This window comes from Entamoeba invadens (assembly GCF_000330505.1).
Source record: "Entamoeba invadens IP1 unplaced genomic scaffold scaff_1105074725813, whole genome shotgun sequence".
In the NCBI taxonomy this organism is placed as follows: Eukaryota; Evosea; order Mastigamoebida; family Endamoebidae; genus Entamoeba; species Entamoeba invadens.
In genome coordinates, this window is record NW_004443578.1 from 1 (window position 1) to 26,082 (window position 26,082).

General features: G+C 28.8%; 8 protein-coding genes across 8 annotated transcripts; 2 read left to right on the forward strand and 6 right to left on the reverse strand.

The window, feature by feature from the left end:
• Positions 1–4,780: 4,780 nt before the first annotated feature.
• On the reverse strand, positions 4,781–5,299 carry EIN_523210 (hypothetical protein; the record flags this gene model as incomplete). Its single annotated transcript, XM_004259166.1, has 1 exon — positions 4,781–5,299. The coding sequence occupies one exon, from the start codon at positions 5,297–5,299 to the stop codon at positions 4,781–4,783; it is 519 nt and encodes a 172-aa protein (XP_004259214.1).
• Positions 5,300–8,778: 3,479 nt separating this feature from the next.
• EIN_523220 (hypothetical protein) lies at positions 8,779–9,876 on the reverse strand (the record flags this gene model as incomplete). The annotated part of the gene is made up of 1 exon (XM_004259167.1): positions 8,779–9,876. One exon carries the CDS (start codon positions 9,874–9,876, stop codon positions 8,779–8,781), a length of 1,098 nt encoding a protein of 365 aa, XP_004259215.1.
• Positions 9,877–13,483: 3,607 nt separating this feature from the next.
• On the forward strand, positions 13,484–14,804 carry EIN_523230 (hypothetical protein; the record flags this gene model as incomplete). Its single annotated transcript, XM_004259168.1, has 2 exons — positions 13,484–14,138; positions 14,233–14,804. The coding sequence occupies 2 exons, from the start codon at positions 13,484–13,486 to the stop codon at positions 14,802–14,804; spliced, it is 1,227 nt and encodes a 408-aa protein (XP_004259216.1).
• A 995-nt stretch (positions 14,805–15,799) lies between these two features.
• EIN_523240 (hypothetical protein) lies at positions 15,800–17,623 on the forward strand (the record flags this gene model as incomplete). The annotated part of the gene is made up of 1 exon (XM_004259169.1): positions 15,800–17,623. One exon carries the CDS (start codon positions 15,800–15,802, stop codon positions 17,621–17,623), a length of 1,824 nt encoding a protein of 607 aa, XP_004259217.1.
• Positions 17,624–18,037: 414 nt separating this feature from the next.
• On the reverse strand, positions 18,038–18,469 carry EIN_523250 (hypothetical protein; the record flags this gene model as incomplete). Its single annotated transcript, XM_004259170.1, has 1 exon — positions 18,038–18,469. One exon carries the CDS (start codon positions 18,467–18,469, stop codon positions 18,038–18,040), a length of 432 nt encoding a protein of 143 aa, XP_004259218.1.
• A 112-nt stretch (positions 18,470–18,581) lies between these two features.
• EIN_523260 (hypothetical protein) lies at positions 18,582–19,094 on the reverse strand (the record flags this gene model as incomplete). The annotated part of the gene is made up of 1 exon (XM_004259171.1): positions 18,582–19,094. The coding sequence occupies one exon, from the start codon at positions 19,092–19,094 to the stop codon at positions 18,582–18,584; it is 513 nt and encodes a 170-aa protein (XP_004259219.1).
• Positions 19,095–22,587: 3,493 nt separating this feature from the next.
• EIN_523270 (hypothetical protein) lies at positions 22,588–22,965 on the reverse strand (the record flags this gene model as incomplete). The annotated part of the gene is made up of 1 exon (XM_004259172.1): positions 22,588–22,965. The coding sequence occupies one exon, from the start codon at positions 22,963–22,965 to the stop codon at positions 22,588–22,590; it is 378 nt and encodes a 125-aa protein (XP_004259220.1).
• Positions 22,966–23,481: 516 nt separating this feature from the next.
• EIN_523280 (hypothetical protein) lies at positions 23,482–24,867 on the reverse strand (the record flags this gene model as incomplete). Its single annotated transcript, XM_004259173.1, has 1 exon — positions 23,482–24,867. One exon carries the CDS (start codon positions 24,865–24,867, stop codon positions 23,482–23,484), a length of 1,386 nt encoding a protein of 461 aa, XP_004259221.1.
• Positions 24,868–26,082: the final 1,215 nt, after the last annotated feature.

Below are 26,082 nucleotides of genomic sequence, written 5' to 3' on the forward strand. Positions count from 1 at the left end.
TTCTATTTTTAGAACATGTATATATTACAATATGTTATATAACCCATGCAAAAGACGCGCTTTTTGAGCTTTTTATTATTTTATTAAAATGATATGAACATGAGTTGTTATGTATTGAGATTATTATACGATGTTCATATCATGCCAACATATTTATAATATACAATTCAGAATGAACATTGATATATAATATTATGATAGTCATAACTGTTTTATTATCACTCGTTATTCATTTCATTCATATATTCGATTTTTTATGCTTTTCTTTTCAGATAGTCTATCTTCTCATGTTTCTACTTTCGGTAGGTTCATATCAAGTAGGATACACCCGTTCCCATCTGAACACGGAAGTAAAGATGCTTAGAGCCTGTTTAGTACCATTATGTTCACACAGATGGGAACGTCAGGTAATCTACCTTTTTAAGTTTTAGTTGTTCTATTTTTAGAACATGTATATATTACAATATGTTATATAACCCATGCAAAAGACGCGCTTTTTGAGCTTTTTATTATTTTATTAAAATGATATGAACATGAGTTGTTATGTATTGAGATTATTATACGATGTTCATATCATGCCAACATATTTATAATATACAATTCAGAATGAACATTGATATATAATATTATGATAGTCATAACTGTTTTATTATCACTCGTTATTCATTTCATTCATATATTCGATTTTTTATGCTTTTCTTTTCAGATAGTCTATCTTCTCATGTTTCTACTTTCGGTAGGTTCATATCAAGTAGGATACACCCGTTCCCATCTGAACACGGAAGTAAAGATGCTTAGAGCCTGTTTAGTACCATTATGTTCACACAGATGGGAACGTCAGGTAATCTACCTTTTTAAGTTTTAGTTGTTCTATTTTTAGAACATGTATATATTACAATATGTTATATAACCCATGCAAAAGACGCGCTTTTTGAGCTTTTTATTATTTTATTAAAATGATATGAACATGAGTTGTTATGTATTGAGATTATTATACGATGTTCATATCATGGCCAACATATTTATAATATACAATTCAGAATGAACATTGATATATAATATTATGATAGTCATAACTGGTTTATTATCACTCGTTATTCATTTCATTCATATATTCGATTTTTTATGCTTTTCTTTTCAGATAGTCTATCTTCTCATGTTTCTACTTTCGGTAGGTTCATATCAAGTAGGATACACCCGTTCCCATCTGAACACGGAAGTAAAGATGCTTAGAGCCTGTTTAGTACCATTATGTTCACACAGATGGGAACGTCAGGTAATCTACCTTTTTAAGTTTTAGTTGTTCTATTTTTAGAACATGTATATATTACAATATGTTATATAACCCATGCAAAAGACGCGCTTTTTGAGCTTTTTATTATTTTATTAAAATGATATGAACATGAGTTGTTATGTATTGAGATTATTATACGATGTTCATATCATGCCAACATATTTATAATATACAATTCAGAATGAACATTGATATATAATATTATGATAGTCATAACTGTTTTATTATCACTCGTTATTCATTTCATTCATATATTCGATTTTTTATGCTTTTCTTTTCAGATAGTCTATCTTCTCATGTTTCTACTTTCGGTAGGTTCATATCAAGTAGGATACACCCGTTCCCATCTGAACACGGAAGTAAAGATGCTTAGAGCCTGTTTAGTACCATTATGTTCACACAGATGGGAACGTCAGGTAATCTACCTTTTTAAGTTTTAGTTGTTCTATTTTTAGAACATGTATATATTACAATATGTTATATAACCCATGCAAAAGACGCGCTTTTTGAGCTTTTTATTATTTTATTAAAATGATATGAACATGAGTTGTTATGTATTGAGATTATTATACGATGTTCATATCATGCCAACATATTTATAATATACAATTCAGAATGAACATTGATATATAATATTATGATAGTCATAACTGTTTTATTATCACTCGTTATTCATTTCATTCATGTATTCGATTTTTTATGCTTTTCTTTTCAGATAGTCTATCTTCTCACGTTTCTACTTTCGGTAGGTTCATATCAAGTAGGATACACCCGTTCCCATCTGAACACGGAAGTAAAGATGCTTAGAGCCTGTTTAGTACCATTATGTTCACACAGATGGGAACGTCAGGTAATCTACCTTTTTAAGTTTTAGTTGTTCTATTTTTAGAACATGTATATATTACAATATGTTATATAACCCATGCAAAAGACGCGCTTTTTGAGCTTTTTATTATTTTATTAAAATGATATGAACATGAGTTGTTATGTATTGAGATTATTATACGATGTTCATATCATGCCAACATATTTATAATATACAATTCAGAATGAACATTGATATATAATATTATGATAGTCATAACTGTTTTATTATCACTCGTTATTCATTTCATTCATATATTCGATTTTTTATGCTTTTCTTTTCAGATAGTCTATCTTCTCATGTTTCTACTTTCGGTAGGTTCATATCAAGTAGGATACACCCGTTCCCATCTGAACACGGAAGTAAAGATGCTTAGAGCCTGTTTAGTACCATTATGTTCACACAGATGGGAACGTCAGGTAATCTACCTTTTTAAGTTTTAGTTGTTCTATTTTTAGAACATGTATATATTACAATATGTTATATAACCCATGCAAAAGACGCGCTTTTTGAGCTTTTTATTATTTTATTAAAATGATATGAACATGAGTTGTTATGTATTGAGATTATTATACGATGTTCATATCATGCCAACATATTTATAATATACAATTCAGAATGAACATTGATATATAATATTATGATAGTCATAACTGTTTTATTATCACTCGTTATTCATTTCATTCATATATTCGATTTTTTATGCTTTTCTTTTCAGATAGTCTATCTTCTCATGTTTCTACTTTCGGTAGGTTCATATCAAGTAGGATACACCCGTTCCCATCTGAACACGGAAGTATACTTTATTAATTTAAACCTTTGTGAGTTAAAAATCCAAATCAAAACAAACTCGACTCACTTTGTTCGTCTTCGTTTCTTTAACAATTTGTATTTTTAACTCACTGTTTAAATTTTTGCAAAATTTTTTTTATTTATTATTATTTATATTTATTTTTCATTAATTTTTTTTTACTTTTTTTTAATTTTTTTTTACTTTTTCAAATTATTAAATATTTTTTTTATTATATATTTTTTAATATTTTGACAACTTTCATTATTTTAATTTTAATTGAACTGTAAATACAATTATTTTGGGACCTACATTGACCACCACCACCTCTTAAAATAGATTTATTTTTTCTATTTCGAATCATATTCAAATTAAAATTATAGTAAATAGGAAACTGGGATAATATTAGGTCTGGTTCCCGAATTCAAAAAATGCCGATAATTCACCTTGATTTAGTGGAAACCGAGTAAGACGGAGCATTGAAAAGAAGGCTCTGAAGACACACTCAAACAGTCTGTTTGTGCACCGTTTCACCCACTTTCCAAGTCCTCCCTTGGCGCGGATCCCCCTGACCCCCCGCAAGCGGGGGGGAACCACATCCGCGTCCACACAGTACGGACAAGGAAAGTGGGCGATATGGGGACGCACAAACAGTGGCTGAAAAGTGGACTTCCTTCAAAAAACACTTGCGGCAAATATTTTTTTTGGTAAAGGTGGTGGTGGTGGTCAATGTAGGTCCCCAATTATTTTACGACTTAATTTTTATTTTTATTTTTAATATATTAATTTAATTTGTATTTAAATCAAACGAATATAAAGCTTAGATGTTATAATTAATTTGTTTTTATGTTTTAGATATTTTTTGATAGTTCAAATTTGTTGTTATAAATTAATATCTCAAATATTTTATTTATGGTTTATTATTTAGAATTGTGTTGTATCTTTTTTAAAAGTGACTTTATAATTTATTAGAATATCTGTTATTTTTAGATCATTATTTAAATCATCATTTTAATTTGAACAAACATTGAATTATTTCAATTGATTTGTATTTTGTTAACACAACTAAAACAACGAAATTTTTTATATATTAAAACAGTTAATTTTATTAAATTTATTTAAAAAATTTAATCAAAAGTCTAATTAATTTTTCATTGTTTGGATTTGGCGTTTTGAGCTTTCCTAACAATGCTCTCTATATTTTGATTTATACAAACCCAAGGCAAATTTTCTACATTGATAAAATCTGGTAATTATACCTAATATCATCTTAATTTCCTACATACTACAATTCTAATTTACATATTATATTTTATAAAAATTGTTTATTCATTTTTTATTTTTTACAAAAAAATGGAAATTGGGCTTATCATGTAGAAAGTCAACCTTATAAACACACCAAAATAAAACTTGTTCATTTCAACACAAATATTGGAAATATTAGGTCCACACTTTATAAATGCCGTCAGTAAGCGACTCAAAATGTCCAATGAAAAAAAAAACAAATTAATTTATTTTTTGGATATTCAAACCATTAATTTTTAACAAAATTACTTATTGTATGGTGTTTATTTACTAATCCATTTTGAAAATGATTATTTCTTTAAATAATAAAAACATGGTAAAATTATTGTACTTTGTATAGTTTTTGGAATCCCAAAAACACAAAAATAACAGAAAGTGTTTTTTCATTCACAGAAAAAACACCAAAAATAGTGGGAAGACATCCCGAATCCACAAAGTATTTCTTTAACAAATCTCGCCAGTCTTTCGTGCACTTATTCGTTCTTTCTCTTAAAAATAGTAAAATATATAAACAAAAATTTATCATTTAAATTTCTCCCTCTTTAATTTCCTCCAAATTCATCAATTTCAACATTCTGTTGATCCTCTCAATAAGCCACTTTTTGTTATCAAATGCAATCCAGTCTTTGGGGAACATATCTAAATTGCCAATGTAAGCACCCAACACTGCTCCAACAACTGCTTTATTGGTGTCTGCATCTCCCGCTTCATAGGTCACAGCCATCAACACACTCTCAAATATTTCCTTGTTACTTTTCCCATTATTTTTCAATTTCTCTGCCTCTTTAACCCCCCACATTGCACATCCAACTGGCTTATACGTGTACCCAATCGAATTATTTAAATCAAGTTGTTCCAAACTCTTCGGATTTGTGAATTTCTCAAAATCGGAATAAAACTCCTTGTTACCTTCTATGTACTTTCTACCTCTTTCTCGTGCAAATTCAATCGCTTTTTGACAATCACACTCGCCTCGTAGGAACTCCCAAATCGAATAAACTTTTATAGAAACAGAGGCCTGGCACCGTGAGTCGAAGTGAGTCATTTTTTTAAATAGTGTTTGCCATTTTTCCCAACTTTTCGATGTTTTAAAAATAAGGAATAGCAGCCGTTGAAGTCCTCATGACACTCCCATTAGACGCACGCTTGTCTTCCCTCTTTTCCCAAATTTCCATTAATTTCAAATAGGTTTTTTAAATTGTTAGACGACAAAATCGCTTTAAAATTTGCTCCAACACCTAAGGCACCCATATCGCCCACCTCTGAATATCCAAAATTGAACCAATAGAGATGTCGCGTTGCAAAGTCTTCTGTAACACAATTTCCATTGTTTGCTACTAAAGAGTCGAGTATTAATAACGACTGATCCGTGTCGTCAGTCCAGTCCAAACATTTCCAGTCAAAATTCATCCACCGAGAGAGGTGCTGGTCTATCAAATAACGCGAATGATTGATTTTCTTGTGTTTATAAAACAACTCGGCTTGTTCCTTCGAGAAAAATTCAATCGAGAGACCAACAGTGTCGCCGACGGCTTGACCAAGAATTATGGAAATTATTTATAAACAAATGTTTGGGTATTCCTTTGGAAAAGTGAGAGGACTAAATTCCTTTGGCAATGGATTTGGATATTCTGTGAACGGGAGGTAACGATTCAGACATTCCATTTGTGCTTACTGTACAACAATGCCTGTTGTATACGAAAATGGACTTTTCTGATGGGTCAGCATGGACGTATTGTTCATTTCTTTGAGGTAAGTTGACATATCCATTTGTGGACTTTTCAATGTTAAAAATTTAATCGGTTTTATTATATTATAGAGTTTGTTTGTTCAAAAAATTCAATCGTTCACAAATATTAGTAAAATATAATATTTATTGCTATAATTTGAAAAACATTCAGTATTAAACCAAAAACAATAAATAAAATTTCAAAAAATTCAAAAACAAACAATAAAATATTAATAATACAGTCAAACCTCTCAATTTTGACATTTTTAGAAATTGAAAACCTTTTGATTTTGACATTTCAAGATAACAGAACAACAAGAAAAAACGCAAAAAAGATTTTTAAAAACTTTAAACTTGATAAACAAACACATGAAAAGAATTAAAGATCACAAACCAGTTAAAAGAAAACTCACTTCTTTAACTGTTGATAAAAAAGCTGATATTATTAAAAAGAAACTAGTTTTGACTGATGAACGTGTTGCAGAATGGGCATACAGTACATACAGCTTATCCAAAAAACCTTCTCGGAGTTGGATCACCGGGCTTTCAATTGACAAACCACTTGTTGACAAAAGATTGCTAAGTAAAGTTAAATACCCACTTTTTGAACAAAATCTGATGCTTGCCATAAACATGCTATTGGAAAATAACACACCGATACATGACGATGTTATTATATACTTGGCCAACAGAACAAAGCTTAATATGAGTCAAGACAGTTATTTGATCAATCTTACTTTATCAAACGGGTGGTTAGATTCTTTCAAAAACGACACTCTCTCAGTATACACAAGCAGTATGGAGAAGCTCCTGTTGTTGACTTATCAATATGTCGTGATTACATCGAAACAATTCGAGTTATTGTAAAACACTTCCTTGATACTTATGGCCAAGAATCAATCTTCAATGGAGATGAAACTGGTCTTAACATACACTTTCTCGAACCATCATCGTTGAACATCAAAGAAGGAAAGGAAATTGGAATCGAGTGTGATAAAATACGGTTTACTGTATTTCTTGTTACAGATGTTACTGGTAAAAACCGAAGAAACCCAGTGGTAATTGGCAAGTCAGTAAAACCAAGAGGAATGACAAAGCAGATAGAACAGAAAAACCACATCATTTATTTGGATCAACAAAATGCTTGGATGAGCACTGTAATTTTTCAAAGATACATACTGGATTGGGATGCCGAAATAACCAACTCTCCAAATCCACACGAAATTATGTTCATCATTGACAACTGTTCAACACACAATTTGTTTATAAAAGTCGACACTGAAATCAAAGTTATGAAACTTAACTATATATTCGTGATCTTTCTTCCGCCTAACGTAACTTCGGTTTATCAGCCTCTCGACATGGGTATCATATACACTTTCAAGAAAAATTACTGGAAGCTATTTCTGCGCAACTTGGTCAATGTCGTTGAACACAATGTTAAAAATGTCACTTCTGATTCAAAGAAAGAAACCAAAAAAGCTAAGAAGCTTCCTTTTGTAGAGTGTTTGCCTTTTATTGACAGAGCTTGGTTGAGTGTAGAAAACAAAACAGTAACCAAATGTTGGTATAAAACCACACTGTTGGGAGAACCTCGAGAAAGTTACATTGATGAAAACAACGAAAACGACATTGAAATACAACGTTCGATTGAAAAGCTAAGTAAAAGTGGTGTTTAATCGAAAAAAGTTCAGATGAAGAATTTGTAGATAGAATGGATGAAAAGATACCACCTTTTATAACAAATAATGAACTTGAAATATTGGATTTTTCGAAAGAGACAACACCATTGGGAAATGTAACTACATTTGAAGATGAATTGTATACAGATGCCGATTCGTTATTGAAAAGAGTTATGGATTCAGAAATGCCAGAAAAAGAGAAAATAACAATTCTTAATTTTATATCAAAAGTGTTTAAAACTGCTTCTGAATACGTTTAAATGGGTTTTACCATAATTTAGTTTTTGCCTTGTTTTATCTTTGCGACTTATTACTGGACCTTTGAATTTTGACAATAGTATTTTTATTAATAATAAATAATTAAAAATGTCAGAATCAAAAGGTGTCAGAATTGAAAGGTTTGACTGTAATAAGAAATAAATAATAAAAATTATAACTAATTATATGGTTGAAAAATTGTAATTCACTTCAATAAAATTGACGTTTCGAATACAAAAACAACTTTTTGTTTAGTGCTTGTGTCAAACACTTTACACGGTCAATTACAACTTAATGTTTTTTTGGAAATTGAAAATAAAGATTTGGCAAACACAAAAAAGAGTACAATTGAAAGTTATCAAAAATATTATTTAGTCAAATACACAGTCGATACAACACAATTCAACAATCGAGAACTTAAATGTGCGATGAAACGCAACATTTTATTTGACATTTAAAATATAACAACAAATTTGAATTTAAAACATCGTCAAGTTAACCACAAAACGTTGTGAATGTTCAAAAATCTTGAACTCATACAATCTACCTTTGAATTGAATTAATTTCACGTGAAAGAGACAATGTTTAAAACTGACCGAAGTCGATTAACAACTTATAATTGTATTTGGTACAAATATGGATTCAATTCCAAATAAAGGTGTTTCGAAATATTAATCAATTTCTTTGGCTTGGTAATTATTATATAATAATAAATATAGAAATTAATAATAAGTAGTTGTTTTCAATAAAAGACGGTTAATCTTATTAAGCTGGAGTTTTTCCACTAACTCTACTTGTTAACGATAATTGTCTTTTCTAATATTACACAAACAAGAAAAATACCAAATATAAATTTTAATGGAATAAACATCCTTCAAAACACTCTGCACCCAGTTTCACACTTTTTGAGATATTAAGATAACTCAAACAACGACAGTCTTTAAATGCAAATATTTTAATTTCCTTTAGTTTTTGGTTTAACGCCACATTACTTAACATTTTACACCCCATAAAAGTTGAATCTCCAATTTCTTCCAACTCTTCATTCATCACTATTTCACTCAATTTATAACAAAACGAGAACGCGTAGTTTCCAAGATTTGTAATTCCACATGGAAGTTCGATATTTTCCAAATTGCTACAATTTTGAAACATTCGATTTTTAATAGTCACCAATTTTGTCGTTTTAAACAAAACAATTTCGAGTTTGGAACAATCAGAAAATGCGCCTGAATCTATTTCCTCGACATTTTCTAATATTTCAATTTTGCGGAGTGAGCTACACCCAGAAAAACACGACTCCCCAATATTTATTAAATACTGTGGTAATTCAACTTCACTAAGTTTTGAACACCCACAAAATGTCGTGTTTTCTAGTTTTGTAATAAACTTGGGTAACACTATTTGTTCAAGTGAGGAACACCAATTGAATGCGTCTTTCCCGATGAAAATGACATTATGGGGTATAGAAATGTTCGAGATGTTACAACATCCATAAAAGCATGCGGCACCAAGACGAGTTACTGTTGAGCAAAGAGAAACAGATGAAAGAGCAAAACATCCACGAAAACACCCATCACTAATTGAAGTCACTAGAGGTGGAATCGAGACAATTTCTTTGGAATAATAACCATTCACTACGTATTCAACAAATGAATATGTAACAGGTTCTGGTAATGCGTTTGGGAGACTGGAATGTATAACTTTATAATGGACAATTTTTTGAAAGAAAGCTTTTTCTGGGAAAAAATCATCACAAGGAGAATATAAATGAATTGTTTCTACATTTGAAAATAACGCTAAATTATTTTCTGAAACAGAAATTGGGTTAAAATGGAAATTGTTTGTAAAGTTATAATACTTTTTACACACCATTTCCAAATTCAAAAAGTCGTTTGAAGTTTTAAAGTACTTCGCAACAATTAAAATATGAAAACATTCAATATGTATCATCGTTTGAAATGTGAGTTTGATTTTTTAAAAATACTGATTATAATTTATAATATTTTTAGATGAAAAAAGATTACAGATTTATTTTGAAACTTTGAAAAACTGGTCGAAAACTCAAGTTTAAATATAAAAATAACACAAAAAAAACAACAAATGTATATACAGTAATAACATACCACTAAATTTGATTGGTTCGGATTGGACTTTTGAATGTTTCAATTTTGATGGTATTACAATACTATTCGGTGGTGCATCGATCTATGATCACTATTTTTGTATGTGTAAAAGCGTAATAATTCAATTCAATGTAAATCATTTTCTAGAGATTGTTTTAAAAAATTAAAAATTGTAATATATTATTTAATTTAATGTAACATCAATAAATTGTTGATGTTTTTGTTGGCAGCATTCTGAGTTGTGTTTATTATAATATCATTAAATGTTACATAATATTATAAAACGAAAAATTTCACATTATAGTTTATTAAAAATTTATTAAAATAATTTAATCCAAAATACAAAAAGATTTCAAAAATAATATCTCTTAAATGCGTAGAGTCAGTCTAACAACGTTGTCTGTTCCCCAAATGTTGTCTTTTTGACAAAAAATAATTGATTTTTGTTTCAAAAAAAACGGGAATTAAATAAAAAAGAAAAAAATTGTGAAAAATATTAAAACTACAATTTTGGGTTTTTCAAAAAATTTCCTAAAATATTCCATTTATAATGGTCTAAAAATCGGCAGACAACTTTACAAACAAGACAACGTTTAGCAAATAACTCTAGATTATTTAAACTTAATTAATGATAAGGTTGAATTCGTTATAAAACAGTAATTATAATTAATTGGCTAAAATTGCCCAATAAAATATACAATAATTTGAAAAAAAACAGATAAAAAAATAAATAAAAATATAAAATTGAATTTTTAAACTCAATTGTTTATGTATTAAAAAAAATAAATAAAATATATTGATTTTTTGAATAAATTTTTAAAATATTAATAATATATTAAAATTAATATTGTTATAGATAAAATATTATATTTTAAAATTTATATTAATGTTAAAATTTTCATCTTTACTATTGCTGTGTTTGTATTTTTTTCTTACTTTTTACTCATATTTTCTCTTAAACATTAATTTTGATTGTTTTTTAATTGAATTCAATTTTTTTGTTGAATTTATTTTTATTATTCATTTTGTAATAAATATCAACTTTAAACATATCCTTTCGTCTTTGAGTTTCAATCCCGTTGACGATTACAATTCAAGTCTCCATTTTTGAATTTACATTCAAAATCGCAAATTTATTCAGAATGAATATTTTTTCTTTTTACAACATCATGCTGACTAATTTGTCATATTTGTTTTTTGAATTCTATTTTTATAAGTTTTTCATGATTATTTATCCAATTGTATTATTTCCTTACATATTTTATATATTATAGTTTATGATAAAAAGTGTAAATTCGATAATTTTTTGTTTCCTTTATTTCTTAATCTTTATTTCCATAACATTTTGTATTTATTTAAATATATAATGTTTTAATGTTTTTTATACTTTAATTGTTTTAATTTTTTGAAGATTATAAAAATAAAATAATATTTAAAAATTATTTGTAATTTATTTCGAATAATTAGACAAATTTACAACTTAACTAAGGTAGAAAACAAAATGTTTAAAAGCATTAATTTACAAAAATCTTCTTAATTGTTTTAAAATATATACTTAATTCTAATTCATTTTAAAATACAAATAATGAGTTTTTACTTTAACATAAATTAATCAAATTGGTAATAATAATTTGATTCTTTGGTTAAAACGTCATCTCTTTTGTGAATTCCACAGAAACATCCCATCCACAGACAACAATCTGGACACAACAAAGGACATTTATTTCCATCTTTAATTCCATTAAAAAAACTAGATAAATAAGTAAATACAACACCAACAACGAGTGGAATAAACGCCTTCATATAATCCATTTCCAAATTACCCTCATTATATTTCACAACATAACACAAACGCAAAGTTGTCAATAAAAGTGCGAACGCAACAATTCCAGCAACCGACACATAAAATGATTCGAAACACCCCGGAATACCCTTTTCTTTGTAATTTTTCCCAAAAATAGTATCATTATTTTCGCCTCCATTGATTCGGAATATGAACATAATGAATATGGCCAACCAACAACATCCGATGATCAACTCTACAATTACAATCAGGACAAATATTAAAGAAATGAAAACGATACCACTTGTGTACCCAAAGATATCAGGTCTTATCAGTTTCACAAATAAAAGAATAATTTAAATGATGACACCTGGACACATTAAAACGGACTTACACAACGAAAAACAATGAAAATAAATACGAACTTTTGTTGGTTTTGTTGTATTTTGTTTCGCATCAATGGGAAGATATTCTTCGTCTTCTTTCTCACAAAAATTTACAAGAAACCCACACGAAAGAAAATTCACTACAAATTGTACTAAGAGTGGTAATAAAACATATGATATAGAAAATATGTCAAATGAGTATATAACAAACAAGACCGTTGTTATAAAAACAACGAATGGAAATAACCCAGTTGCTCCAATATGTGGAAAATTCACAAGGACTGCAAGAAAGTATAAATAGAGTGGTGTCGGGTAAAATACAAGTTCAGTGGGTTGCTTTATATTGATATCGGTAACATGTATCATACAATTCAACCAATATACTCCGATAAAAACGTCAATTGAAAAAGGGAGTAATAACAAAGAGATATATCTAGTGTTAATATCAATAACACCATCAAGGGAAAGGGGGTATAACACACTAAACGCTTATAAACATGAAAACGTGAATACATCTACTATGTGATTTGTAAATATAAAAAATAAGAGTGCGTATAACTGCTTTTTAAAATGAATAGTCCATTTTTTGCTTCTGCACACCGTGTTCGATATTTGAGCTGCATTATTGATGTTTTGAAGTGTATAAAAAGTAATAAATGAATTCTATCAAAAGCTTGTTTGATGGAAAGAGTTTTATATATCATGTCATCGTTCTGTAATTGAGAGTATGTGGAACATGTTTCTGTTATATTGAGAAATAAACGAATATCACTACGAAGTGCTATTTCTTTCACAACTGAGAGAGGTAGTGTTATATGAGTCGACATCTTTGTTTTATTTCTTATTATTAGTTACTTAAAACGATTTTTATAGTAAATATAATAATTTTATTTTGAAAAAAACTTGAAATACTTTTATACTATCTCTATACTATTATTATTAACATTTTTGTATAATTTCAAACGACTCAGATGTTAAAATATATAGTTAAATTATAATATAATATAAAAAATATTATTTTATTAACATAATAGTATCTGAATTATGATATTTATGTAAATCAAAAAAATCATGTTTTTGTGTTTAACACTTTCAAAACCATTTAATAATTGGTTTTGATGAATGTTAAGATTATATTATATTATGTTATGTTCGTTAAAGTTGGTTTTTTAAAAAAATAACTTACATAATTTATCGTTTTTATTGTATTTTAAACAACAACAAATACTAATAAATAAGTTTTTTGTAACTACAAAAAATAAAAAATGGTTATAAAAGACGGATATCACATGATGATAGTTTCGAAATATTTTAAGACCATTAATGACTTCGTTTCACTTGAATTAGTGAATACCAAATACAGAGGAACCATGGAGAAGTTTCACTTCAACCCAATACCACTCGACACAACATCAATAAAGTATTTTGTGAACATTGAGACATTAAACATTTGGAATACAAAAGAAGAGACCTTTGGTAACGATTTTCATAAATCAGTTGAAATTACTAGAAAATCTAAAAATCCAAATAAATACATATTTTTCAAAATAGTAGTGTGGTACAATGTCGATTATAACACTTTCGTGTTAAACAAAAATTCTAATTTCTTATTCAAAGATGTTACATTCACTAAGAATGACAGACTAAAATATGGATCAACAATTCCAAAAGAAGTTGCATCACTTGGAGTTGATACTTTTCGGTCTTTAAATTCCATCGACTTTATAATTCTTCCCCAAAACGTCACACAAATTCATGAAAGGTGTTTCGAAGGTTGTTCAACACTAACTTCTCTCAAAATCACAACAAATCTGATGAAAATAGAACCTGGAGCATTTTCAATGTGTCGAACTCTGAGAAGAGTATTTTTACCATTTCAAACACAATATCATTCCACAGCACAATCTGATAATATAAATGGTTTGTGTATAAACACTATATGTTTATAACAATTTAAATTATTATTAATAAATTAATTATACTATAATACTATAATAAAACAACTCACGTGAAGTAAACATTAATAATTATAATCAACCAAAGAGTTACTTGGGTGGGTGTTGTTTCAATTGTTGTGAATCACTTGTAGAAGTTGAGCTTCCTGATTTTTATGAGCATTATGGAAGTGATTGCTTCTCAAAATGCTCGAGTCTTCAAACTATTAAAATATCGGAGAGTGTCACACATCTCAATGATTATTGTTTCAATCAATGCATTTCATTGAGTATAGTGGTGTTTAACAAAAACTTGCGATTTATTGGAAAAAGTTGTTTTGCGTACTGTTCTTCACTCTGTGAAATAAATCTCCCACCAACAGTAGAAAAGCTCGAAACACTTTCATTTATTGAATGTAAAAATTTGATGGTATTAAGTGTGCCTGATAATACAACGTATATTGGTGAATACTCCTTTGACCACTGCAACAAACTTTCAAATATAACATTTAACACAAAACTCGTCGAAATTCGAAATAACTCTTTTTCTTATTGTGATTGTCTGACAAATGTATTTATACCAAAGAACATTAAGATTATTGAAAAATATGCGTTTCAAAAATGTACAAATTTGAATATTATTTTCAAATAGAATAACGTAATTTACAATAAACAATGCTTTTAAACGTATTTAAAAATCATTTGAACGCATATAAAAGTTCATGTGTTGTTGTCTTTAAACAAATTTCTATGTTTAACTTTCGTTGTTATATTTAAAGATTTATATTTTATAATTATATTAAAATTACAAAAAGTTGAAAATAAATTTAAGCGGAATTAAAATCTCTTGTTTATTTAATAATTTATGTTTTTTAAGTTAATTAATAAAAAAATACACGAACCAAAAAAGAAAATACATCAAAACTTGAATTAATGAATTAATATATCAGTAAGAACTCGTAATTCGAAAAACTAAAGCATTATTTTAAGTTTTAAGTGTTAAATAAAACAAAAATATGTTATTTTGTAAACGTTTTAAACAACAGTTCAAAATTTATATTTTTGTGAAATTCATTATTAAAATATACCAAAATTGGTCTTATATCGTTATATGGTTGACAAGAAACGGCTTTTATTTTATATTAAATCGGTCATTAGGTAAAAAGAGGAAAAACATTTAACAATACGATGGTTTTTAAAATATCTTTCCGAAATATAACGTTTATCATGGTCCAAATTGTACCAGATTATGTTAGAGACAAGATAAGGTTTGTAGACTAACCGTACAATTAATTTTTATTTTTTGTGTGAAAACAAACAAAATTTATTGAATCTTGACATTTATATAAAACCATTTGATTAATTATAAATTGGCACAATAATTTAAAAAATTGTCACTAGAATTAGTTGATTGTTGTCTCATTCACAAAAATAATTGATTTTTATTTTAAAAAACGAAAAACAGGAAAAATATTTAGACTACAATTTTGGGAGTTTTCGAAATAATTCCTGAAATATTTCGCTTATAACTGTCCAAAAATTTTCAGACAACTTTTACCAAATCACTCTATAAAATAAAACCATAATTAAAGTCAAGACTCAAGCCGCAATTATTAAATAATTTTTTAAAACAACTTAAATAAACAAATGGGAGTTGTACATCTCGAGCCAATCTACTTAGCAAATGTTGCGATATATATTGACAGGTTTTCTTCATTTGAAACATTTCAGTGTGTTTCAAAAAATTGTGTGACCGCACTTGAAATGCTTCACATAAATCCACCGAAGCTGTGTGTTGGGATGAAGTACCTTGTACGGGTACTCCCTCAACTTAATACAGTTTTCTTCTCTATGGAAAACGCCACAAATGAACTGAAAGGCGACTTAATTAACAAAGTTCGATGGATTGATTCGACAAAGGAAACAACACGATGTGAAAAAATTGCACCACAGTTTGAAGACAAAATTCAAAAGTTGAGAATTTTCCCGTACGACATTAAAAATTTAGCAAAATACTTTTACCTTAACTATTTAATTATCGAGCAATTTAATACAATAGATTTGGATAAATTAAAAGATGTGTTGAGTTTCAAAAACATTACAAAAGTCATTGTATATATCATCAACGAAAATTTAGAGAAAAAAGATATAAATTTAATAAAAACAATTTCGAGCAATTCACAAGCATGTCATCTTACTGTAGTCGCCAAAGACACTCCAAATTATGAAGACAAAAATTTGAGAATTTTACAAATCGATGTCAACGCTTTAAGAACAAGAAAAATAGAAATTAATTTGAACTCCAGTAAAGAACAAAATACAGATGAACAATTTAATGAAGACAATTTAGAAGTACCATTTATGATACAAGAAGAAATGCACTTTTCTTTTAAAATGCAAAGAAATGATTATGATTATAAAATAACTCAAATTGAAAAAATAGATGTTTTAGAAAGCATTTTTCTATCTGGAAGTGTGTCTAAAATCAAAGTTAATGTCATCGGTGATGCTTTTGACTCTGAGAAATTTCTAAAGAACTTCCACCATTTTGCAAACGACTTTCAAACCATAATGAATGAACATAGTAAAAACTACTATGTCTCTGAGGATATTTTTAATATGATAGGGGCACCTGATCTATTCCAGATTGACATCGACGCATTCATTGAAGGTAAAACTCTCATTTTTGACATCAATTTTATTGGGGATTTTAAAGAGAAAAAGTCGAAAAAATATGATGTTCAAGATGATATTATTAAAACCGAACGAAATAACAAGAACATTGAAAAATTGATGGAGGGGTTTGTTCTTAAAAACGAGATTTATAAAGGAGAAATAACGCTATTTGTCGATCTCCATGTTGAAAATTGTAAAGCCGACTTGAGCCACAAAAATGTAACTTTCGAGCTCAAATTTGGGAATTTTGAAAAGGAAAAGCCGAAGTTTGTGTTGAGAAAGGGTGGTTTATTGACTTCAAATTTCTATATATCGAAGTTGAGTATCAATAATTTAGTATTTAAAAGGGTGGATATCCCAAGTGTAAACACTTACGTCTTTAAAGGTGTGAAATACGAAATAAACAATTTTGATAACAAAAAGGAGTGTTTTGTGACATGTTTGTCTGATTGTAATTACACAGAACGACTTAAAAAAATCGACATCAATAAAACAATTGTTTTCCCACAAAACAAGACAATAAAATTTGAACCCAAATATATTTGTGATACAGTATTATACACTATTGACTATCGGGTTATGGGAAATATCCCAAAATTTGAGCTTGTTTTAACATTGATAAACAGAGATGATGAAAGTGTGAAACGGACATACTCTAAACAAAAAATAAAAGTTGAAAAAACCATAAAACAAGATGTTTCAGATGAAAGCGATGAAGAATATATTCAAAGTGAAGAAAGTGAAAATGAAAGTGTTGATGAAGCAGATAAATGCTATTTATGGGGTGGTGATTGATAAGTAACAATATTATTGAATATTCTTTGTTTTTATTTTATTTACGTTTATACCATATACCCCAGTAATTGTTATTAAAAAAGATAATAATTGGTATTTTATTAATAATAAAACCTCAAAAATATAAACAAATAAAACAATAATTATATTTAAAAAAACATAAATAAAAATAAAACTATTATTATCAAAAACGACAACGGCAGGATTTGAACCTACGCCTCAAATGAGAAATGATTTCGAGTCATACGCCTTGGACCACTCGGCCACGTTGTCTTAATTAATTTATAGATAGGTATATATATTTATTAACATTTAGAGAATAACAACAATCTAATTTTATTTTCATCATTTTTAATTACTTAAAAACTATTGTTTATTAGTATAATACTATTACAAATAATACTTTAAAATCGCTCACTTAGAATCCCAGTCGTTTTTGTTCGTCAACTTATCTTCAATACTGTCTGATATCTTCGATAATAAATCGTCGATTTCCGCTTGAGCAAATTTACTTTTAAATTTTCGATCCAATCCACCACCCACCGATTCTGGGAACAGTTTACCACCCAGCCATTCTTGTGCTCCAGAAGTAAGTCCCTCGAGCCCTCCTCCAATCAGTGAGTCACTTAATGTATCTTTGTTGATATCTCCCGTAGCCGCTGAGTATAATAAATTCTCGAGAGCTCCTGTGCCTCCAATCGCAAGTCCTGAGTATACTGTGCCAAGTCCACTTGTTGCAATTGCCCCTTTAATAGCACCAGCACCAGACTTAATAAGTACTGCAGTCCAATTGATGTCATCTCCATTTTTTAGTTGTTGATACACTTCCAACCCTCCTTCAAGCATTACACCAGCTCCAACAAGAACATAAGGCGCTGCTGGTGGGAAGAAGACTGAAATTCCAATTGATGCGATTGTGATACCTCCAATGATTGCAATTTCACCCCAATCTATTTTTTTAACTGACTATACCGAAAATGTGGGTCTGGGCTTTCACAAGATTTGTACTCTGAAGAGGGAGCCATGCACTCAGTTCATGAAGAAAGCTGTTGTACTCTGATTGACAAAAAGCCATGTCTGAACACTTCTTAATGGAATTCTCAAGTCGACTGAAAAAAACGCTCCAAGCCGTTTGGACCATCTCCAAAGCGATGTCCTGGAACTTTTCTGGGTTTTGAATTTTCGAGAGTCGATTCACAAAGATATCTAAAACAATTGAGACCGTCACACCAAATGGAAACATGTTATCTCCCAAACCATATTTATCTTTTCCGTTATAAATCCACTTGAAATTTGTTCTGAGGTATTCAGAGAAATACAATTCAAGTTTGGCCAAGTTGTCATTGCCAACTTCAAATTTAGGAATCTTGTAAAACAAATCTTTGTCCGTAAGGTATATGGTAACGGTTCCGGGCTGCCCTTGTCTTCCAGATCTCCCAGCAGCTTGTTCTAATGCTCTCTGGTTTGCCATTTGAAAAGGAATAATTACATGAAGACCGCCCGATGATAAAGACTGCTTTGAAAGTTGATGTCAACCCCTCTCCCGGCTGCAGAAGTTGCTATGGTGACTCTTTTTGACTCTCCTTCTTGTGTTATAGATACTCTATCTGCTGGTGGATTCACTGCAGTTATTACACTTGATTCTTTGTATATTTTCTCTACAAACTCGTTAACTCTATTAATAGAATCCATGATAACAAGTACTAATCTTCCTCGTCTTGTTTCATTTATAATTTCTTTGTATATCTTTACATAAATTTGTACAAGTGAATTTGGTAGTTGAACCATAATCACATTTTCTGTGAACAGAAGTGACGTGGTACTTTAAAGATATTGACACCATATTCTCGATTCAGCATTTGTTGTTCATCAGCACTACCAATTTTTCCAGTCACTTTTCGATGTTGTGATACAAATTGAAATATCCATGTTGTGTAATTTGGCTTATAGAAACTGATGGACTTTTTGGAGTCAATCCTTCCTTTATCTCAATCATTTCATGGATGTAATTGTTTATCTGCTCCCCTTTCTCTTGAAGCCTGTGTTCGAGTAAATTATAACTATTTCTCCATCTTCTATAATGTAATCTGTGTTCTTGATATTCATTTCAGCAGTCTTTGCGGCAAGTTTGAGTAGATCAACTTCATCATCATCGAAATTACCACACTTTGGGAAGTAGTATTTCAACACTTTAACTATTTCAGGAACTGGACAGTTGCGCAAGATAAACACTATCTTGAGTACATCACTTGAAAATGCCAATTTGATGTTTTTTGTGATAATTGCATGAGACATTGACTCATCAAGTAACATATTGTCAAATTCATCATCAACAACATCATAAGGACGATGTTTTAGAGATGTTGCTTTGAAATATAAATGCAAATACACAAGTTCAAAATTGGAGTTTGTCGAGTATACAATGTTATAATCAAATGCTTGACAATTAAATGACTCGAGTGTGTCTTTGTTGTCTTCATTTTCAACAAAAGTGTTGTTTGTTATAAAATTCTTGTCACTTTTGTGTTGAAAAGTACTCCACTGCTCAACCCAAAAAGATCTAAGTACATTTTCTGTTCATCTTGGTCTCTTCTTGCCAACTCCAAATTAGATGTGACAATGTTTGCTTTACGTTTAAACTTCACCAAAACAATACTCGGTGTTGTAATGATAAATGACTTTCCTTCACCTGTTTTGGTCTCACATTTTGCACCTTTGTGGTTCAATATTCAATCTGCACATATTAAAAAACATATTTAAATAAATAGTTTTTATTTATTTAAACTAAAAACGAATAAAACCTGAACAGGATGTGGGACAATGTGTTATCCATTAATTAATGCAATTTTGTCTGAGAGATAAATGTGTCAACAAACAGCTCCACAGACCTTGGCAATTTCACTGACTGAACTTGTTAGAGGAGAGAATGTGCTATTTATTCCACAATTGACTCTAATGTGTTATAACAATCTGACCAATTCTGCATATTTTGCGTTGCATCTATCATACCTAACCATATCATCCACACTTATTTCTCTTGTTTTTTGTGTCACATTAACATTCTGTGTTTCTTGAGTATTATTAATATTTTGAACACTTGCTTTCTTAACAAATTGGGGTTTTGGTTTGTCTTTTTATTTATTAATTGATCTCTCTAACAACTTTTAGAGTTCCAGTAGGTATGTACTCTCAATTTGATATTAAAAGGTTTTGAGGCAATTTTTCTTGTTCGAAGTTGTAATTGTATTGGATGTATCCTCTTTGTTTTGGGGTTTTTTATTCGTTTCTTGGTCTTTTGATAACAGATTACGGCAGGCAAAAGTATTACATCGTAATATTTTAAGTAACCCGCAACAGTCCAGAACAGTTGGATAAATACCAACGACGCTGTCTGGTAAAAAAGAGTATCTGTAAATTGTAAAACTGTTCAAATAAGTATCCACAATGTTGTGTGATATTACCAATGATAAAAAAATTTAACTTTGTAATTGGCAGTAGATTAAACCACTTATTTTCACATTTCAACTGTTTGAGAAACACACAATTATAAAAAAATAAATTAAATTATTAAAACAAATATTTAAAATCAAAACATTTATTGTAAATCCAAACAACATAATTATTAAAAAAATGATTTTGTATGTTTTTTAGAATATGACTATGTTATTTATATATATGAAATTAAATTATAATTTAATCAATATTTTCAAAACATAGTTATGTTATAATAAATAAAAATATATCTTGACAGTCTAAGTCACATTTGTAAATTAAAATTTTAGATATTTTTTTATTTTTTTCCATAAATTTGTTCCTTTTTATTATTAATATTAATATTAATATTAATATTAATTATTTAAACACAATAATGCCAAGATTATTAATTTGTTTATGATATTATTTAATTGTTTCAAAAAAGAAAAACATATAATTATTTTTAATTGAAATAGGTTAGTGTTTTTCAACTTTTTTTATCGATCATCACTATTTAACCAACGCTAAATGATATTTTTATTTTTGTTTCCCAAATAAAAACCATTTTTAATAAACCATATAAAACACATTTTATGTTTTTTTCCTTATATCAAAATATGGAAAAAAAGATAATTTGTAACTTTTTTAAATAATATTTTTGAAATTAATTAAATCAATTGTCTATTTATACATATTTATTCACAATCACTTTACAACCAATCATCTATTAATTAAGTTAGCAACATGAATATTTTTCTATAGATGTTGCTGACTTAAAATTAAAATGTTTATAATGTAATAAAATTATTTGTTTTAAAATATTTGAATGGTTATCAATTCTTTTAAAAATTAACATAAAGAAGCAAAATGTGAAAAGAAACTAACAAATATTTTTATAGCAACTTAAAAGAATTCAGTGATTATATATAATTTTTTAACTCGTGGGTAAATAAACAAATTAACTGGTTTTAAACAAGAAAAAATAAAAACTCGTTTAAATTAAGATAGAGAAGTGTTTAAAAACAAAATTATACTTCAAATGTCAAGTTTTATATTTCACTTTAGTTGTTAGAATTAATCGTTTGTAAAACTGAATGTTGTATATTTTTTGTATCATATATATTCTATAATTATTTTGTATATCATTGTGATTGTGAGAATACATCTAATTATTATAAAATTCTTTAATATTTTATTAAAAAACAATAAAAACGTAATAATCACTTATTTTTTAAAATCAGAAGACAACAAGACACATAACAGTTAAAAACTCCGCCAAGACACTATAAGCATTGTCTCGTTTATTAATTCCGATAGTTTCATAAGGTATTTCCGCCCAACAATTATATTTGTAAATTTTTCCTTCTTTTCTCATTTTGAAATCGTTGTTATTAACATCACAAAACATCGGATCTTGACTTGAATTAGTGTTCATCTCCCACCTTTTCATATCCTTGTTACACTGATCCGCAAAAGCATAATCCTTTTTGTTAATATATAAAATTGTTACGGTATATTTCAGTGTTCTTCATTAATAGCCAATGAATATTTTCTTCTTTCATCAACTCTTCCGACGTTTTTGGTAACAGTGCCCATTCAGGAAATTGGTCTTTCCACGGAGACGTATATCTATCAACTCCATTGTTCACCATCGTGTCCAGTAAATTGTAGAACATGTTTGGAGTTGTGTGATACCTTCTTGGTCCTCTAGAATCTCCCGAATACCCACTATCACGATTATAAAATTTGTTTTTATAAATAATGTTAGACCTCCCAGAGCCCTGCACAAGACCATAACCAACAAAATTAGAAACGATGTTTTGGTAGATTCTTTGCTTTGAAAGGTTGTCGTCCAAGTAAATTCCCATAACAAAAGACAATCCGCCGGGCTGCCCAAATACTGTGGAGTCGTGAAATAGTTGCGCTTGATGACATTACCAGAATATACCCAATGTGTACCAGAATACAATGCACCACGGTCAGAAGCTCTTGTGCATGTGTTTTTAGCTTCATTATATGAAATCTCTAAATATGCTCCACTATGTGAATATCCAAAATGGGGATTGTTTTCCACAAAACTATGCTTCATGTAATTACCAACAATGCCAATAGAAAACGCTGGTATAAAAGTGAATGATACTTGTGACGTCGTGTTGGCATAGTTATGAGTTAAATAGCACTCTCCTCGATATAATGAAGTAACGTTTCCTTATTGTTATTTGAACTATATTTTATAGTAATATTAGTGTTTTAAAAAGAATAGTTTAAATCTATTATCTTGTTATATATTGTATTGTTATAGTTTAGCAATATCAAATAATATAAAGTATTGCTATAATAATATACTTGTAACAATACAATGTAAAACAAACCACATCTCATAACTACACCCTCTGCTCCCATGTCGTAAAAATGTTATGAGTTATTGTCGAATAATTACCCGAAAAAGAAATACCCATTAACCCCGAGTGTCTAAAAGTGCAATTTTTGACGAGAATATTATTTGATAAATAAAAGCTTATCATATTTTTTCGTGTATATTCAAATATGATATTTTGAATGGTCAAATTATTGAAAGTGTGTACATTAATAAATAATGAAGTGGTTTGTGATATCCACATTTTATTAACAGTAGCCGGCAAGTAGATATACAATTTCTTTATTTCATAAATAATAGAGTACTCACCCTCTTCATCCAATTCTTCTATCAAGTTGTATATATAGAATGGCATTCCACTTGTCATCCCTACGTAATCTGAACCACCCAAAGCTCTATCAATAGTTAATGTTCTTTTGTTTTTATCGATCTTTCCCTTGACTGCTTGGTCCTGTGAAAAGATGAGCCAATACCCTCTCATCCACACAGAGTCATATTTTGCATATTCATCTAATTTGTCATTTGCATAATAAAATGTTTTCCCCATCTTTTCTGGTGCATACGCAGTCCACATATTTCCTCTGTATATATAATTTGGCTGTTGAAGCATAGGATTGCCCTTTGCGCCAGACTCTTGAACAGCTTTGACTTCTCCAGCCATCACAGTTCGCTTGACCGTGAAATAAGCCCCATCATTTTGTGTCGGGACACCACAATCAAAGTGTGTTGATAGTGTCCAGTAATTGGAATCGTTCTTATAGAGATAATAGTACTTTCCATTCACACTCTGTTCACTTTTAAAAGTCGTCTCATTGCCACAAAGAATTTCTTTTCTTAAGATATAATATCCAGTCACATTTGGTGTGAGTTGAACTAAGGTGTCAGTTGGTGGTAATATGTAAATTTGCTCGGTTTGATGTGAAGTGTCTGTGCATTCGTAATTTAAGTACCGAGCCACACAGAACCGTTTGTCGTCGACATAAATTTCAGCATTTGAATTTGCTTCAAAAATTCCTAAGTCAATTCGGTCATACAACTTATCCAAATCACACACTTTAATGTACTTTTTTGAACTCTGAATTTTTTCGTATTGTTCTTTATCGGTTTCCGAGTTTAGTGAACGAAATGAAGATATCGGAATTTTGACTCCACCTGTTATAACTGGCGGGTCTTCATTGGGATATTTGGTCAATGTGAGTGGGCGTAATATTGTACTGTTTTTAAATGTCCATTTTGTGATTTCAATTGAGTTGTTAATAAGTGGATAATACCCCGATTTTATATAAATGGTCACTGGTTTGATAACTTCACTGGAAATTATTGACAACGTTGCCTTTTGTAAAGATTCAAAGGGATGAATTTTTGAATCTCCCGAGTTCAAATCACTACCCATTGTGTTGTCTAAATATATATCTCTTGAAAACACTGTTGCTATCAAAAATACAAGTAATAGATTTTTTATTTTCATGATATTAAGTGACATTCTTGTTATTGATATGTTATTTTTGAGTCTAAATTCGTTATTTTGAATGAATATTTTCGTTACAGTTTAGTTAAAAAGTTCGAATCAAATTTTAACAGGAAGATATTTTAGAGATGGTGTTTTATTTAAGTTAAAAGAAACTACAAATAATTATTATAATGATTGATAAATATTTTAAATTGTATTTTTCGCATTTTTCTTCGAAAATGAAACAAATTATTACTTTAAAAAGGTATTTTTTATTAAAAAAAGAGACACAATAAATTGGTTATTTTTTTATTAAAATAAAATTTTAAAAGAACACCAATCATAAAAATAAATTACTTATGAATTTGCCATCAAATGAAAAAGATACATTGTATCGATGTTTACATAGTCGACAATGTAGCAAAAAACCAGATTACTATTTTTATGACTATTTTAATGCGATTCTAATTATCAATTTGCATTATTCGAAATATAGTCGACGTTTATTTTTTTCCAGACACTATTCACGAGCAAAAAAAACTTTTAACAACTGTGGCAACATTATATGGTAATGTGTTACACTGATTTGTGCAGTAGAGTGGTGTTGAAAACTCCAAAGAATTTTTTATTTGAATAAAATATTTTTAAACGTTTTATTTTAAAAACACAATAATTGAAATTCTAATTTTTATTGTTCATCATTTTTGCATTCCATCCTTTTTAATCAATTTACTCATTTTATAAAAATATTTATTATTAAAAGGGTCTGATCGTATTACAAAATAATTGTTCTGCGTCGATTGTTAAAAAGTTATAACAAAAATCCAACATTTTTGTTTTTAACATATACTCAAAAATATTTATAATAATAATATTAAATTTATAAGACTTTTAAAAGTATAAACAAGTTAAACAACAAATTTATTGATACAAAAACAAACAAAATTTCAATGTAATTAAGTATGTATTAACGTCAATTTAAATTAATCAATTGATGTATTATCAAAGCACCCCATCCCAATATCTGTTATGTGTTCCAAGTTAATTGTTTTGAGCGACACACAATTATCAAAACAGAATACAGAAAGCTTTGTTATTGATGGTGGCAATACAACTTTTTCAAGTTGTGTTGCACACGCAAAACAAAATTCTCCAATT